At 46.0% G+C, this 18,966-nt stretch overlaps 1 protein-coding gene across 6 annotated transcripts in view; it reads left to right on the top strand.

Annotated features, from left to right (window-relative positions):
* The first annotated feature begins 1,517 nt into the window (after nt 1–1,517).
* TMEM72 (transmembrane protein 72) overlaps nt 1,518–18,966 on the top strand; it is a 32,399-nt gene continuing 14,950 nt past the window's right edge. The window contains exons 1-2 of one of the 6 annotated variants that reach the window (XM_029932159.1): nt 1,518–1,766; nt 6,125–6,218. In XM_029932159.1, coding sequence (XP_029788019.1) covers nt 6,149–6,218 — 70 coding nt within the window. In that variant the 5' untranslated portion in view covers nt 1,518–1,766; nt 6,125–6,148. The other 5 variants (XM_029932158.1, XM_029932160.1, XM_029932157.1 and 2 more) reach the window with 5 other exon arrangements.

The following is an 18,966-nucleotide window of genomic DNA, read 5'->3' as shown; positions in this document are numbered from 1 at the left end:
GGAGGACCCTGGGCAGCTCTGCCTCCCTGTGAACTAAAACTCACTGGGAAATTATTAACACAACCCTGTACAGTAACACAGGCCTTAAACAGATCATTGGTACCCCCTGCACTGTGAAGAAGCAAACACAGATGGCACCAAACTTAGAGAAAGAGAGAGAGGTGAAGGCCAAACATGAGTTTACTTGAAAATCCATCCACTGCACCTTTTATACTGTTGGGTATGTGTGGGTTTGCCTACATCCTGTGCTTTGGCTAAATGGATTCTAAAGAACTAAAATACAAACAAAGGGTCCTTTTGGACAAGACTTCTTCATTCATTCAAGTGTCTACCATCCCTCAGTCCATAAATCTCACCAGCCAGTGGAAGAGGCCAACATTAACTAGGCAAGTGCTAATACAATATGACCGGTTTCTGGGGGGCTACAAGTCTAAGGATCTCTATTTTCTTCCGCAGATACTGAGATGAGGGCCTGAAGAGGTCAAAGGTTTAGACCAGCTCCAGGGATTTGTCTCCAGGGCCAGGCACTTCTTTGACTTATGCCCATGAGCTTCCTACTATTTTGTGCATGCTTCCTCATCCCCCAACAGATGACGATTAGCATATGCCCACATTTCATCCTTTCCTGACTCCTCGTGCTCCCCAGAGCCATCCTGGGCATCTAGAAGTTTTGTGCTGCTATTAATGGCACACGATTTATGGCCATCCCATATTGCATTCAGATATAGCAACACACAGAAGCTCTAGACAAGGCCAGGGGCAGCTGCAACCCAGCCCCTGGGGTCATTCACGCCCATGACCATCATGGGAAGACAGTGGGGAGCTTCAGCAAGTCCCCCATTGCCTCCTCCAATCTGAGAGCAGTTTCCTATAGAAGCCCTCCTGAATGATCTGCCCCAGGGTTACTGCAGTGGTCTCCTCTCACTGGGCGGCTTTATGATGGAAGCACCTGTAAAACCAGAGAGCACAGCAAAGGGAGCCAAGCAGAGACCACTGGACTCATTGTCTCCTCATTTCTGTTTTGTGTGATCTTGGGTAAATGCACTTAATCTAACATGACGGCTTCCTCATCTGTAAAATGTGAATAAAAGAAGAATAGGGTTGTATATATAGCACTTAGCACAGCACCTGGAATGCAGTTAATGTTGAACAAACACGAGCTATTATGATGGTTACTGACGTTAGCACTAGTTTTCACAGCCCTGGAGGCAGGACATTTATTACCAAGCAGCTTGAATTATTGTAAGCTTATTGAGTCTGACTGCCTTCCTATGGTTACAACACAGGGGACTCGGGTTAGTGTGCAGTGAAATGAAACAATATAGTAAACAAAGCTCTGGGTGAGCCCTGTCCTCCCAAAGAACAGCTATTCTCTCTCTATTTCCCTGAGGTCAGGGCCGGGCTGTGCCCCTAATTGGGAGTGTCATTGGTTCACTGGTTGGAATCCTGTTGTAACAAACCCTACAAAAGGTTGGCCACAGTGCAGAAAGTTTTCTTTGCTCACTCAGAGTAGTAGATCCCATGTCCTAGCATCTGCTTTATATAGGTACTGTTGACCCAATACTTCTCTCCTAATGAGACACCTTGTAGACCCATTTGATAGACATGGAAGTTAGGACTGAGAGGATACAGAATGTCCCAAGTCACAAAGCTATTAACTGTGGAACTGAACTTGGCACCCTTCCTCTCCCTCTCTGCACTGCTTCTCTGCCCTGGCCCGGCATCCTGGCACTGTGGACAGATGCACAGAAGAGGAACCAGGCAAGGTAGGAAATCCTGGCTCTCTTCCTTTGCATTCTAGGTGCATCCCTGGCACTTCTCAGGGCCATTGTCTGGATTCCTTTAAGAATCACTGCCATCTGGAATCACAGACTCTGGAGTCCAAATTATCTGATCAGAACTTAAGAACTGCCCACAAGATCACCAATGTTCACATGTGCACAAAAACATGTGCATGCGCACACACACACACACACACACACACAGTGTTTTGGGGAGCTCCAGGGAACTCATGATCTCCCAGACCAGCCCATCCTATGAGGGGGGAACAACAGATAAGTGGCCTTCTCCTACTGTGAACTGAAAGTTTCTCCCCATAACTCCACCCATTAGGGCAAGTTTAGATTCTTTCCAAAGCAGCCAGAGTGGAAAGCGTGCTTCCTCTGTGCAGTACTCATGCTGCACTGTTGTCCAAATCAGCGGGCCGCCTAGTTCTCTGGTCCCTATATTGCTGTAGTCTGAGGCTCCTTCCTGTTGCCCAAGGAACTTTCCTGCACTCTTCATGTGGGTCCTTCATGGCAGACCTCAGCCTTGGGTTCTTCCCTCCACCTTTTCACAAGCCTCTTGGAAGCAGAGTTCCCTGGGCAGCCCTTTGATCTCTGAGGAAAGTGCCCCTTTCTTTTTCCTCTGAGCCCATTAATGACTTCAAAGTCAGACCAGAATGTCTGGGAACTTCTATTTCAGGGCCTCTGGTCCTCGGTTCCTGGAAATCTTTTCTCTGAATTCTGAGACGTCTGAGGACCTTGTCTGCCAGCCAGATTTCTCCTTTCCCCACGGAGCTCCACAAACGGCTTAGTGGTGGCAAGAGGGGCCAGAAACTCTGCCAGTGTCTTCCTTGCTGTTTTCTCAAGCCAGCACACATGGGGTCTCCTCCACAGTGTGCTTTTGCAATAGGACATACCTTCCTTCCTCCACCAGCCATGTTGGGCTCTTGCACTGACAGTGTAGAACCTGCTGGGAGTCTCTCTCTCTCTCTCTCTCTCTCTCTCTCTCTCTCTCTCTCTTTCTCTCTCTGCCCCTCCCCCACTTGTGTGCTCACACTCTCTCAAAATAAGTAAGTAAACATTCTTTAAAATGTAAACAAACAAACAAAGAACAGGTAAGTTTGACAGCTCCCTAAGGGCCCAGTGTTGCTGCCATATCCCTGGACAGATGCCATGTGCTGCTTTTGCCCTTTGCCTTGACCCCCTCATCACCGAGAAGCTGCCTGTCCTGATACAGGTGCACTCAAGGAGGGGAAGACCAGCCCAGCCTCAGGCCCCTTGTTAAAAGTGAGGGACACTTTCCCAGAAGTAAATGGGCATCTACCCCTTCCAGGCTGTTTGATCCATATTGGGTCACACATTCATGGCTAAAACAAAGGCACTAGGAAGGGGAGGCTGTAATCCAGACCGGGGAGCTAAACAGACCTTGTCAAGCAAGGCCTGGAAGGACTCTATGTCTTCTGAGCAGGGAGATGTCAGATACCCAACAAAACCAGCTGCTGTTAGCAAGGAAGGAACAAGGCGTGCTGCAGGGCTGGCCAGAGCCTCCCAAGAAGCTTTGAGAACAGGCCCGCACAGGGCATGGAGCCACGGGACTGCAGCCCCCCAGCTGCTCACAACAACACCTGTGCGGTTGTGTGTGCTGCAGACACTCAGGTACCAGCATGCAGGGAGGACGTGTGCAAGTGCCAAGGCCTGTGGGACACTGGGAAATTTGGAGTTTATAAACACAGCTGACCCAAGAAATAAATATGTCAAACTATACATTTTTAATCTTTTTAAAAATGTTTTATTTCTTTTTGAGAGAGAAAGAAAGCACGTGCATGCACATAGGCTGGCAGGAGAGGGGTGCAGAGAAGGGGACGGAAGATCTGAAACAAGCCCGGCCAGCAATGACAGCAGAGAGCTCAACAGGGGCTTGAACTCACAAACCATGAGATCATGACCTGATCTGAAGTCTGACGCTTAACGGACTGAGCCACCCAGGGGCCCCCAAACCATACATTTTTTAAACTTGATCTGAAAGGTCACATGAACACAGAGATTCTTAAACTAATTCAAATGGGGGAGATAAAAAAAATTAGTAGTCTTTATGGACTGTTATGAAATCTTGATCAAATTAATCAATCATATTAGAATAAGTATTTTTTTTTCATCATACTAAGTCTTTAATCCTCATCCCCTATTTCCCCCATGTCCCCACCCACCTCCACTCTGGTAACCCATCAATTTGTTCTCTATGGTTAAGAGTCGGCTTTTTGGTATTTTTTTTTCTTTGTGCATTTGTTTTGTTTTTTAAATTCCACATATGAGTGGGATCATATGGTACTTGTCTCTCTCTCTGACTATTTCGTGTAACATAATACTCTCTAGTTTCAACCACGTCATTGTAAATGGCAAGATTTCATTCTTTTTATGGCTAAATAATGTTTCAATGTGTATATATACCACATCTTATTATCCATTCATCAATTGACGGACACTTCCTTCAATAATTTGGCTATTGTAAATAACGCTGCAATAAACATAGAGATTCATGTACCCCTTTGAATTAGTGTTTTTGTATTTTGGGGTAAAATACCCAGTAGTATGATTCCTGAATGATAGGGTAATTCTACTTTTACTGTTTTTGAGCAACCTTCATACTTTTTTCCAGAGTGGCTGCCCCAGTTTGCATTCCCACCAACAGTGCAAGGGAGTTTTCCACATGCTCACCAACACTTGTTTCTTGTGTTTTTGATTTTAGCCATTCTGACATGTGTGATGTGATATCTCCTTGTAGTTTTGATTTTAATTTCCCTGATGGTAAGTGATGATGAACATTTTTTCATGTGTTCTCTGCCCATTTAAAAAAATTTTTAACATTTATTTATTTTTGAGATACAGAGAGAGAGACAGAGCATGTACAAGAGAAGGGGAGAGAGAAAGGGAGACACAGAATACAAAACAGACTCCAGGCTCTGAGCTGTCAGCACAGAGCCCAACACAGGATTCCAGCTCATAAACTGTGAGATCATAACCTGATCTGAAGTCAGATGCTCAACAGACTGAACCACCCAGGCGCCCCTGCCCATTTTTTAATTGGATTATTGTTTGGGGGGGGGTGTTAAGTTTTATCAGTTTTTTATATATTTTGGACACTAACCCTTTATCAGAGATATTATTTGCAAATGCCTTCTCCCATTCTGTAGGTTGTCTTTTAGTTTTTTTTATTGTTTTCTTCACTGGAAACTTAAAATAACCTCACTAGAGAAAAAATATGTACTCATTATATGAAGAGGTATGATCCTCACCAAAGCAATAAACAAAACAGATTATGCCTGAGCTTTTTGTTATCATCAGAATTTAGTTTGGGGATTTTCCCCCCAATTTGGTTATTTTGCTGTCTATTCCACTTGAGCAAAGAGATAAAAGACTTCAGAAAAATGCCTGGGAGAAATGCTAAAACTTTTCATCAATGAGCAAATTGTGAATTAGTAAAAGCCCATGATTGTCAGCTCTTAGAGGCTGGGCTTTCCAGAGCAGCTCTTAGAACATACCCTGCGAACCACCAATCCAGCCAGACCCTCTCATTTATCATCTACAAAAGTCACCGAGGCTCACAAACATCTTTGGGCTTCCCCAAGGTCACCCAGTTAATTATTGACATAGAAAGTCCCCTCCCAGAGAATCATAGTGTTTCCTACATCACACGTCAGGGGTCTGTGTCAGGGATAAAGGAGGGTCCATGTGTGCTATGGGCCTGAGCTATGTATGTCTGGGCAGAATCCAAATCTAGCATGGCTGCAAAGCTTTCTAATCCACCTATACGCAGAAGAATAGAAGCTTGGAACTCATTTCATGAGTTGTTTCTGCTAGGGATTTAAAGGCACAGCTTTCTCTCCCACACGAACCTGTCACCTCTAGACAATGACTTCCCCAGAGCCCATGGGCCTGAGGTCCAGGTGTGACTTTCTCAGAGCTGACCAGTAAGGAAGGGCCTGGGCTGGCTCCCCGGCTCTCCCCTCCCACCCAGAAATGGTTAATTGCCAGCTCCAGGCTGCCTCCAGCCCAGCCCTAATTGGCCTGATCTCAAGCGGCCGTGCTGGAGCCGCAGCAGCTCTAGGCCAGGCCGGAGCTGCGCGGAGCGGCAGGGGCACTCTTCCAAGGTAATGATTAAGCCGAGCGTCTGGCAAGGGCACAGGCAGCAGAGCCGGGAAGGTGAGTCCTATTCACACCTCGGCCAGGCTGTGGTGGCCAGGACTGGTTTGGAAGGCAGGGCCCAGGGGCACGGGGACCCAGAGCCGACAGCCACAGGCTCCCCCTGCACACAGGCATTGAGGAGCATCTCAGGCCAGAGCTACTACTGCCTGCCCTACTAGGAACCTGCCCTCGACCCTGGCACCATGAAGCTGCAAATGTTCTGGACTGGGCTAGAATACACCTGCCGGCTCCTGGGCATCACCACCGCTGCAGGTAAGACCGGCTTCCCTGCTACAGTCCTTGTGCACTGGGCACAGCCGTCATGGCTGCTTGAGGGGTGGGGGCCTGCAGGCTGGGGACAGATGGACGCAGCAGGCCACATTTGCCCTCACTTTTCTTCCCAATGCCTCCAGAAACACTGTTTTGCAGGGCAGCAGCAGGTGCCGTGGGGTGAGCCTGGGTGAGGGAGCCTGATGCTGAATCTCCACTTGGTAACCTACCACCTATGTGCCCTGGGAGCCCTCGGTGTCCTCTTCTGGAAACTGAGTAGAGAGGGTCTGCTCTACTTCCTGGAGAGCTATTGTGAGGTGGAGGTGGGGGCTGAAGATGAAGGTATAAAAGACCAGGCCAATGTGAGAATCGGATGCCTCACTGTATAGTTATAGAGATGATCAACAGAGCTCATCTTTTTTACTAAAACCACAGCATATTTCATAGAATGAGAATTCCCAGCACTTGGGGCAGGCTGAGCTCTAGCACTGAACTTGGAGATGCCTGGCTTCCCTTGGCCCACTCCCACCTCATTAACAGAAAGTCATGTAGAAGCCCAAGCCCCCTCCCTGTGGCCTGACTGCAAGAACACAGTGTGGGTCTGGGGTAGAAACAGTTCCCTATACTGGGCTCTTCTCCCTCACCCAGCCTAATCACAGGCTACTTGACTTTCTGGAAGCACAAGTAGAGCAGCCACGATCCTGAGTTCTGCCTGCTCATTTTCCCAGTGTAGACCCCAACCTTTAACCGCATAGGCCCCCACATGGACAGAGTCTGTATGGAGGAAGGCAGCATTCTGAGCTCTTAGCTCTGGGCCCCACCGTCCCTTGGGAACAAGGAGGAGACACACGTGGCTCACCAAGTCCTTCCTCACCACTGGACAAAATCCAGGACGAGTCTTAGCAAATAGGAAATGTCCCCCAGCTCAGACTCCAACAGGGCTGGTCCCAGCCCACCCCCCCCTCCCCCATCATCCGCTGATGTATGACCTTGGGAGAGCCACCCAGACCCTTTAGGATGGTACTTTCTGATCCAGACCTGCTAGCCAGGTGTTTTGGAGGCTCAAGGATGCATACACTGAGCAGAGCCAAGTGGAACCGAGGGCATAAACCTCTTGGGAGAAGCCTCTATGGCATGAGTCAGAGCTTACTGGGGAGGCTGGCCAGTGGGCTCTTCTAGCATCTAGGTCTTCAGTTAGCATAGGACGTTAGCTGTTGGAGAAGTTCTAATGCCACTCTTCCTGTTGCAAGATGGAGCACTTGAGCCCAAATAGGGGCAGTGAACTTGCCCAAGGTCACACTGCAGATCGAAGGGACAGCTCGTCTGGAACCCAGGTGCCTCAACTTTTGAAGAGACCTGGACTCTGGCTAAAGAGCCCTCTGCTTCTCAGAATAGGAGACCCCCACCCAGAAGACACCAGGAGGAGTCTGGAATTGCTCTGCTGAGGGCCCTGAGTAAATGGGCTTGTGGGATGGCCAGTTCCCACCTCCGACAGGACCACCTGGTTACCTACGTGTAAGAGAATGAATGCCGACGCCCACAACTTCCCATTCTGGGGAGAGAAAAGTAAACCTATATAGAGTTTCTGTGTCTGGGATTCAAGTCCTGGTCTACCCTGTTGATCTTGAGCCCACCCTGCCCTCCTCTAGGCCTTGGTTTTCAGATAACTAAAATGTATCCCTTTTAGCTATCAGATATCTTGGTAATATTCTGCCCAGAACTGAACCCTGCCTTCTGTCAGGAAGCTGTTTTAAGACTTATCTGTTTTTCTAATAGCCTAGCAAAAGACAGTTTAAAAGTCTAATTTATCTCAGCCAGTGGAAGGGTCTGTAACCACATACACATGTGCTCACACACACACACAAACACTGCTCCTCTTAACAACCTCTTATCTCTGTACAGAGGGCTGCTGTTAATGCTGAGGATGGGCCTTCCTCTTGGCTTTGATAGCATCCAGACTAAAAATAGGCCACAAGTTCCCTTTTAATGGCCAGGCTTTCCAATAATCTTGTTTGAGCTTTTTAGAGTGCTGAGAGCAAGTGGGAAGCTAGAGAGAGGGGCTTTGGTGCTTTTGGGCAAATCTCAAGTTTCTTCCACCGTCACTAAACTCCTGGCCTGTTTCCAGTGTGTAAGATTTGCAAATTCCTTATTCCCTTAAGCCTCTTGTTGTTGAAACCTCTGTTGAGAAATCTGGGCCTCATTTACAGAGGCACTGCTACCAGAAAGGAAATAAGATTTGAGACAGAGGCTGTCACTTTGCAGAAACCCCAGGAGACCTAACATAGCCCCTGGCCCTTTTGTTGGAAGGAGTGTGGGATATCCAGAAACGAGGAGAAGCATGTGGGCCAAGGTTGCCCAGTGTCACCTGCAGGGACCAAACACCTGACAATCCAGCAGCCTCCTCCCTAGACCCTTTTCCCCTCTGCACATGGGATCCGGGACTATTAGAGGTTCTAAGGGTACCAGAGCCCAGAGACACCACCACGATGACAAGGCCAGGGCCTGGTTAGCTGAGCTCATCTCTTCTTCTCCTCCCAGGCCCTTTGGATAAAGCTTCCTCGGGATGTCCAGTGGTCCCACGGGCCATTGCTGCCCCACCCCCACGCCCAGCCCCACAACACCACTGGGCACAGACAGAGCATTGCTACTGCTGAACAGGGGCAGGTGGGCCATGAGCAGACAACACCCAGCTGGAAGTGTTTCTAAAATTAGAAAATTCTCACCCATGAGATTTTTGTGACTTGAAACCAGTTATAAAATTTCCAGGTCGTCACAGAGCTGCTCGCCAACATCTGTCTTACGCTTGGCCAGCTTCACTCATTTGCATTGCCTCCTTAGCATGGAAGGCGGTGTGTGTGTGTGTGTGTGTGTGGGTGTGTGTGCGCACGCACACATGTGATGTCTGATGCCTCTGTGGCTGAGATGAGGCTTTAGGAGGTAAAGGAGCAGACACAACTGGGGACTTGTACACAGACTGTGATCGCTCCATACTTCCCCTTGGAGATGCCAGATACCCACTTGTCCAACCATCAAAGCAGGTTCTCACTGTGTCCACATAAAGGCAGGGCCACGACATCCTGAGTTAGAGACTCGGGCCCCAGGGGATGTTCAACCCTGCGCTTAATCCTCACTACCAACCAACCATCAGAAAAAGGAACCTGGGAAGCGGGTTTTAACTGAGATGAAAGCATAGAGGTACAAAGCACCCTTCTCTGTCCCACAGGACTAGTCCCCATCCCTGTTCTCAGAAAGTAGGATTGGCTTCCCCTTGAACTTCTACAGTCCTCTGAGCCCATGAGTGAGAATCCTCATGCACTTCCTCGACACTCCTCAGCCCCAGCCCCAGGTCTGTGGGGAAGAGAATGGACAGAGCCCACTGTGTTGGCCCTTTGGTGAGACCCCTGCAACTGTCCTCAGAGCAACAGGGGCTTAAGATTGAGGCTTCTCACTGCCAGAGCTTGAGGGCTTTCTTTGCTTTTCCAGCCCCACATGGGTGTAATAGATGACAATGCACATCATTTGAGTATTCACTGTAAGCCAAGCTCTGTGCTCCCTGTTCCAAATGTAGTGTTGCATTTCATCTTCATAATGACTCTTTGAAGCATCATCATACTCCTCCTCATCCCCACTGTATGTGGGGAGAATCTGAGGCTTGGTGGCATGAAACACCTTGCTCAGAATCTCACAAAAAGGAAGCAAAGGGGCAAGATTCTAATTGATGATGGTCTACTTCTGAGACCCTACTCTTAATCAATGTGTTCTTGACCTAATTCAGGCTAAAGAACATGTCTTTATATGTCTTGGCAACCCCAAGATGCAGGATATAAAACACAGAAGGTCCCAAAGAGGCCTGACTGAGGCCACACCATACACAGGCTCAGGCCTGTGGGGTCACAGTTAGGTTGGGCACAGCTACACTGAAGCGTAGTAAGCATGACTAAACACTTCCTAAATTTCACCCAGATGCTCATTTTCTGTTTCTGAACAATGACCATGCATACTTTGGCACTGCCAAATCCACCCCTTGACCTCTTCAGAAAACAGACAAATCTGCTCACCTTTCCAGAGAGAACTATCACAGCAGGACCTCCCATTTATGAATCCAGAGATGCACAACTGATAACAACAGTAAAGTCGTGGTCTTGCTAAAGCCCCACCAGTGTCTACGCGGGCCAAGGGCTGACTTTAGTTCTATTTTCCAAATGAGAAAACTGAAGCTGAGAATGTTCGGGTAGGTGGGCAGAAGTCACACAGCCAGTAGACAGCAGGTATGGTATTGGAGGTCAGTCTGCCCACGCAGACTGATGCAATGATGCAGTGATGCAATGGAACATCCGGGGACTATAAGCACGCTACTCCAAGGAGAGGGGTGCCACACAGCCAACAAGGAAATGGGCTGGCATTGAGAAAAGGCCGTTTTGAATGAGCCCTGCTTGTCAGACTAATGTGCTCTTTCTTACAAATCGACTATTTTAGATCAACCTGGAATCACTTAAGGGTTTTGTTTTGTTCCAGGTTTTTGACCTATTAACCTCTTCTGTCCTGTTAAGGACAGAGCCACATTCCCCCAAAGCCCCATTCCTTGCCAATATTCAGTTTAAAATGGAGATTTGGCTTATTAATATAGCCTAAGACAAAAGAAGCATTTAAAACCAGATGTTCTCATTATTTTTTAAAGAGTACAGCAAATGCATAGTTTGACCTTAGCCCCATCAAAGCCTTCAAAAAAAAAAAAAAAAAAACTAATGCTTCTGAGGCAACCATCTTGGGCCCTCCATGCTAATTTCCATCCTTTGTAAATGTGTATCCCCGTGACCATTTCCTGCCATCTAAGGAAGCTTTGAGCACTTCAACATGTCCACAAGTGAATTTATTACCCAAGCAAGACCACATTGTCTTCAGATCCCCTAAATGGATGTTGACTGTTTTTCTTTTCTGATCTGATTGTTCCAATGAGTAAATGAAATATCCTTACCTCTGTTCCACTATCTTACTGCTGAAAGATCATATGACTTGGGTCAAAAATTTTTTTTACTTCTTTGTGCCTGTGTCCTCCTTAGATTTAGAACAAGGAATCTGCAACTCCATTTAGGATTCATTTATTCAGCAAACATGTGCTGAGTTCCCACTTTGTGCCATGCAGACACATAGATTAGGATGGTCTGAGCCCTACCCTTGAGAAGCACATGGTCTGACCAGGGAGACAAGCCAATGAACACACATCCCAGCACCAAGTGCTGCAGGGTAAAGCTAGACGGGCGAATTTGTGTCCTGCTCTACTACTTACTAGGTGTGCAACTTTAGGCATGTCACCTAACCACTTTAAACCTCAGTTTTATCACCTATGAAATGGGAATGATGACTGTATTTACCCTTTGGGGCTGTGAACATTCAACAAAACAATGACTGAAGCAGCAAATGCCTGGCACATATATTTTCAACCAAGGCTGGTTAATTTTAGAGGAATGTGTAGAACACAGGGATGGTAGAGCCTAAGTGATGGGCTCTTCCTGTAGGATGGAAAAAAAAGAAAGACCAGAGGAAAGGAATAAGGCAATCTATGACCCTTGAGGCTACAAAGAGAGGAGGGAGTTAGAATGTGAAAGTCTTTTACTGAATAACATTTTCCTTCACAATGTGAGGTTGAGTCATTAAGATCAGCCCACAGGAAATTGGTCATTTCTATACCACATGTGGTGATCAAATCAGAAGAACGATGGTAGCCTCATTTTACTTTTTATGGGCTAACAATTCTCTTAAAATTGTCCTTAGTTCTGAACGACCATCTAAAGAGGGCTGTTGTCAAAAGAGATTGTTCTTCGATAAAAGTGGCAGATGTTGAGGAGGAAGAGCCTTCCGTGGGTATCCCCTCCACAAGACTTCTTAGACTGTCAGAGGCCAGGTGAAGTTCAGATAAAGAAACATGGCCTGTGTGGCATGGATAGAGAGTGTCTGGAGGTAAGGCCATTGCTTTCCGGCACCAGGAAAGCTGCCATACAGAAGGGTGAGCAGATGCATTCTTTTTTAATGTGAGAAAGAATAAGAAGTAAATACCGTGGGCAAATACCTTGACCTGAAATCAGGACCTAAAAGAAATTTCCCCTGGAGGTCCTTATAGGAATGCTATTCTGTGCTAGAGATGATAGATATCCTCAATAGTATCAGTGAACCTGCAGAGCTATAAACAATGTCATCCCCCAAAAGTGGCATATCAGCCTAGATGGCTGCACAGGTGAACTCTACAACATTGAAAAAATAATAGCATCTATTCTACACAATGTTACCAGAAGTCTGAAAAGGAAGGAATACTTTTCAACTCATTCTGTAAACTAGCAATGCTCTAATACGAAAACCAGACAAAACATCTTGAGAAAACTACAGACAAATATCTCTCAAAACATAGATGTGGAAGTCCAAACAATGGTTTAACAAATCAAAAAATGTATATGTCAAGAGGATAGCATATCATACACAGGTGGAATTTATCCAAAATCAATTAATATAACTGACCATATTAACAAACTAAAAAAGAAAGCTTATACAGAGAAAGCATTTGACAGAATTTAGTGTTCTTTCATGACAAAAACCTATCATCAGACTGTGAGTAGAAGAAAACTTTCTCAGTCTAAAAAGAGCATCCACCAAGAACCTTACTGCTACTTACAAGTACAAATTCAAATGATCTCCTAAGATTAGTAACAAGACAAGGATATCCACTCTCACCATCTGAGCCAATATTGTACTATAGATTATAACCAGTATGATAAGGCAAGAAAAAGAAGTAAAATGCATACAGGTTGGCAAGGAAGAAGAAAACTTATTATTCACAGATGACCATGATCATCTATGCAAAATCTGATGGAATCTATCAGAAAAACTACCAGAACTAATAAAGGGTTTAGAAAGGTTGCATAAAACAAAATTAATATACAATAACCAATCATATTTCTATATACCAGCAACAAAAAAATTAGAAAATGAAAAATTTTAAATACAATATATATAACATCAAAAATATGAAGTACTTCAGAAGAAATCTGACCCAGAAAGTATAAATAAAAACCTATACACTGGAAACTAAAAAAAAATGCTAGGAGGTAGAAAACAAGACCTAAATAAATAGAGAAATCTATCCTGCTCATGGGTCAGAAAACAACATTGCTCAGATGTCAAAATCTCAGTCAAAATCCAACAGTTTTTTCCAAAACTTGAAGGCTGCTTCTAAAATTCACATGCAAATGCAAAGGTCCTAATATAGCCCCCAAAAAATGTTGTAAACAAAGAACAAGTTAGAACATTAACACTACCTGATTTAAAGACTTATTGTAAGTCTGCAGAAGTCAAAACAATGCAGTATTGACACAAAGAAAGACAAATAGGTTAATGGAACAGAATACAGTCCAGAAATAGACCTATACATTTATAAACAACAGAGTTTCAACAAAAGTACAGAGACAATTGAGTGTAGAAAGAATAACTTTTTCAACAAATGGTACTGAACAATTGACCATCCATTTACCAAAAACTGAATGTCTATCTATACCTTGTATTATACCCCAAAAAAGACTATATATTATAGACTTAAATGTGAAACCTAAAACTATAAAACTTTTATTTTTTTAATGTTTATTTATTTTTTAGAGAGAGTATGTGAGTGGGGGAGAGGCAGAGAGAGAGAGAGGAAGAGAGAGAATCCCTAGCAGACTCCACATTGTCAGCACAGAGTCAAATCCGATGCAGAAACCCAGGAACAGCAGGACCATGACCTGAGCCAAAGTGAGATGCTTAACCAGCCAAGCCACCCAAGCACCCCTAATACTAAAACACTTTTATATTACAGGATAAACCCTAGGTAATGAGTTAAGCAGATATTTTTTATTTATAATATCAAAAGTTCAATCCATTAAAAATTGATAAATTGCATGCTATGACAATTAAAAACCTCACTTTTCAAAATATAATGTTAAGAGAATGAAAAAGCAAGTTAATAAAATATATGACAGTCAATAGGCCCATGAAAAACTGTTCTACATCATTAGTCATTAAGGAAATGCAAATCAAAACTACAATGAGATACCACTACATAGCATTAGAATGGGTTAAAGTAAGGAGAGTTACCATACCAAGTGCTGAATGTTGGCAAGAATGTGGAACCCTCATACGCTATTGATGGGGATGTAAAATGGTACACTCATTTTGGGAACGATTTGGTGATTTCTTTAAAAGGTAAACATATACCTACCATATGATCCAACTGTTTCATTCATAGCTATTTATACCCAAAAGGAAAAAAAAAAAAGCTTATGTCCACAAAAAGATTATACGTGGATGTTCATAGCATCTTTATTTGTAATAGACAGAAGCTAGAGACAACCCAAATGCCCATCAACAGATGAGTTATAAACTAGACAAAGTGCATTCATACTGCTTAGCAACAGAAAGGCATAGGGGCACCTGGGTGGCTCAGTCAGTTAAGAATCTGACTCTTGATTTTGGCTCAGGTCATGATCTCATGGTTTGTGGGATTGAGTCCTACAGTGAGCTCTGAACAGACAACATGGAGCCTGCTTGAGATTCTCTCTCTCCCTCTCTCTCTCCCCCTCCCACCACTCATGTGCACTCTCTCTCAAAATAAATAAATGTTTAAAAAAGCAATAGAAAGGCGTAAGACTGATATGTGCTTCCACATGGATAAATGTCAAAATAATTATACTGAATGAAAGGAGACAGCCAAAAAAGAGTACATACTGTATGATTTCATTTTTATAAACTTCTAAAAAAATGCAAACTAATCTCTAATGACAGAAAGCAGGTCAGTGGTTGTCTGGGGACAGAGGGAAGGGTGGGCGTGTAGTACTGCAATGATAGAAGGGCCACTCTGCTTTCTGCATCCCTCGTGCCCCCGCAGGTTGGCTCAGGTAGCTGTGCATGATAATGGCAGAGGCAGGAGAGAGCAGGTCCAGTTCACAAACCCAGTTCACATCATTGCTTGCATGATGTCTGATTACCTTCTCTTGCACAAAGCAAGTCACATTTCTGAGCCCAGACTCAAGGGCCTGAGGAATCAGACTTCACTTTAGTGCGGGGGACTGCAGAGTCACATAACAAAGGGCGTGGGCACAGAGGGGGCATTATTGCAATCTACCACAGGACTTCTACAAGGCCAAGCAAAGTAGACCTCCTGGCTGGTCACCTTTGGTCTACAACTCACGTTAAAAGAATCTAGTTTAGAAAATCTAAAGGCAATCTCTTGCCTCCAGGAAATTCTCCCCTAACAGGCCTGTGAGAGGTGTTAGGAGTTCTGACTGCCACACTATACTCTAAAATCTCTTCTAATAGAATATCTAGAACTTTCTACTATAAAATCTTGGCCTTTTCTCACAGTGTCTCTGAACCCTGGCCCATATGTGTCAGCTGAATGTCTCTCAACATGCAGGTTAACCTCCCTGTTAGGCTTAGACTCTGCCAAAGCTTCTCCTGGGTTAAGAAGCCAACAGCAGCTACCTCCTTCTCTCAGTGGATTCTTAGCAACTGGTTCCAACATCTTCATGTTCTTAGAAATGGTGAAAATCTAGCTTTTACTTCTACAATGAGCTGTGACTCTTCCAGAACCTAAACCATCCCCAGCCATTGTCATCCGCGGGTACATCTTACCTGAGATGTCCGCACGTATCCCAGGACCAGTAGGAGCTACACCTTACTTGAGGATGAAGAGAATCAATAATTATGACATGGCGAGTTACGAGGCTTCCCTCAGCAGCAGTGAATATGACATTCTCAACCTCCTCCCCACACATCCAGAACCAAGATCACTGCCTGGGACGAAAAGCCAGGTAATGCGACCTCTAGTGACCTCTGTTGCCACCAGGGCACTGCACTGAATGTAAGACGGATATCAAACCTCAAGCCAGCGATGGAGTCAGAACAGACAACCTACAGCCAACCATGAGGTCCGTCCTGAGACAAAAGCAGCACAAGGCCAGAGGCCACCAAGATAGCACCTCAGCAGTCAGCACCATGGATAGACCACATCCCCATGAGCACACTGGCCCTAAGCCCTTGGTATCCCTAACAGGTCACACAGAGGACATGACACAAGAGATGTTGAAATGGATGGGGCGTTGGACTACTGATATCCCGATCAGGCCTGCAGAAGGGACCTAGGTCAGAAAAATCAATGAACAACATCAGTGTGTAGAGAAGAGCTCTTTAGCCACAATAAAACTGTGTATTAATGGAAGGAAAGGATGAGAATAAACCCTCTCCTCCCCCTCGGGAGTGCTTGCCTCTCTGAGGCAGGAACAACCTGCCTCTCCTGATAATTCTCTGAGCCATCGTCTACATTTGCACAACACTCTATAATTTACTAAGATTGAACATTCATAGCCATTTATGCATGCTTTTATTACTCCTATTTTCCGGAAGAGGAAGAAGCAGACCAGAAGGTTATGATATGCTTGAGAAGCCAGGACTCTGCTTTCCTGATCAACCTTCATGTTCTCTCTGCTACAGCCGAGTACCCTCACAGCTTCCATCCCCCCAACCCACCCCCGGCTCTGAGACCAGCACGTCAAGACACCCAGAAGGACCCTCCAAAAGTGGTGCACCACAGGCTCTTGACCCAGAACCTCTGATCCCTGCTAACCTGAACTAGAGCAAACCACTCAGGAAGGCAACTCAGAAGAAAGCCCTGGCCTCTGGGAGAAGAAAATACTGTGCCTCAGCCCAGACAGGAGGGACAAAGGCTAGAGGGAAGGGGACAAGATGAGGAGGTCAGGCTTGTCCACAAATGCTTGGGGAGGAAGAGCTGGCTCTAACTAGCACCAAGTAAGATGCCTCCCCTGAAGGGCGGTGCAGGAGGGGTGAGACAGATTATACTGGAGGGAGGGCTCCTAATGTGGTTCTGTTGGTCTGGGACAGGAGGTAACAGGCCCCTGAGGGACAGGTAACAGGGAGTGTTGGAAGGAGTCAATGGGCCAGATGGTGGTGGTATAAAAGTAGTTATGTGGCAGCTCTGCCCATCCCACCTTCCCACCTACAGCACCAAACAACAACAACACATCTAGAGATGAAGGCTGTTCTTAGGGGCAAGTTTTTCTTACAGCTAATTATCATGAATCCCTGATTCTGGGAACATGTATGGTATTTGTTTCCATTGTCAAACTGTCCGCTCCTCTGTCTCCATGCCCAGCTCTGGGGAAAGGCCTCAGGGTCACTTGTTGGAGTGAATTGTTGATATAGATTGCCCATTTCACACTGAACTAGAGGCTGGTGGAGGCAGAGTTGCAGACACACCAGCCAGGCTGCCTTGTAAGGAGGAAGCGGGACCAGGAGTACAGGCCAGATTCCAGGAGTAGCTAGAGCCTCCCAAACCCTGGACCAGGTGCATCTCTGCATGCCAGGGCTGGCGGCACCCATTCCCATGGTCACCAAAGGGCCAGTGCTGCCCCTGCATGGCCCTGGGAGTGAGCACCTACTTAAATTTAGGTTGAGCACCTCTTTAAATTTAGGATGCGCCTTTTTACATTTAGAGGGAGCGCCTTCTTAAATTTAGAATGAGCACCTCTTTAAATTTTGTGCTCACCTCACATGAGTCCTATCTTTGTTGGATGCCATAACTTCTCTGTATCTTATAGACAGCCCTGCCTAAATCTGAAAACCTGGCAGGGTTCCTAGGGCCAATTCCACCAAGCAAGAACTGTATCCATTCTCATCCACGGGGCTGACAGGAGGCCTGGGAGAGAGCAGGTAACCACCTGTGCAGTCCTGGGAAGACAGACGCGTAGGAGACAGGGGGGCCAAACCACTTCTCACACACCAGATCCATTTTTCACCTAACACCACTCCTTCCAATTAGAGGCCACACATCACGCTCATTTCTTGGCTTCTGAAGTACCCCTGTTCTGAAAACTAGTCCCCTGGAAAAACATTCAGGAAACTCCAGACCCTCAGTCAAAACAGTCTTGGAGTCCTGTATCTAGGTCCCGTGGAACTGCGATGCCTCCCAGAGACAGTGTGTTCCCAGCACAGTTCAGTGAGAACAGCGCGGGTAGGGGAGTGTATCTTCCATGACAGTAGCTGATGTGACTGTCTGGGGCCAGTACTGGATACAAGTCACAGCAGTCTCCCGCAATAGAAGGCTCTCAATTTTTGCTTTCCTCGCTTTTTCCACTGGGAACCTTTGTAAAATGAATCTGCAGAAAGGAACTGCTTGGAAAGAGGCAGAACCTCACAGACCTTGCATGAAATCCTCAGATATGATCCCACCAAGTAGGATTCTGTGGACACCACCCCCACTCCTAAGGAACTGCATCTCCCAGGCTCAGCCCAAACTAAGGTGGACCATTGTTGCAGGACCTCACAACCACGCTGAGGACCAGTGAGAAGGGCCAGAGGCGTAAGTGGCCTTGGGGGCACACTCCCCCCAGAGAATCAGACTATAGACCAGACCAGACACAGGGACTTCTGGGCCAAAATTCTCAGGTAGTTAAGAAGATAGGATAAGCTGCTTTTCCAGTTCTGTGGCTGCATAATAAAACCACTCCAAAACTTGGTCACTTAAGGCTACAACCATTTCATTACGCTCAAAATGTTGTGGCTCAGGAATTCAGGCAGAGACGATGGAGACGACTCATCTCTGCCACACGATGGTGGGGTAGCTGGAGCAGCTCCTCTGGGGCTGAATGTCTGGAGCCTTGGGTCTGACTGTTGGGTTAACTCATCCATTCTTCTCCCCTTGGTACCTGGTGGG

The sequence above is a fragment of the Suricata suricatta genome, chromosome 2, assembly GCF_006229205.1.
Source record: "Suricata suricatta isolate VVHF042 chromosome 2, meerkat_22Aug2017_6uvM2_HiC, whole genome shotgun sequence".
NCBI classification, from domain to species: Eukaryota; Metazoa; Chordata; class Mammalia; order Carnivora; family Herpestidae; genus Suricata; species Suricata suricatta.
Note: the sequence above shows the minus strand (reverse complement) of the source record. Positions and strands in the feature narration are given on the sequence as shown.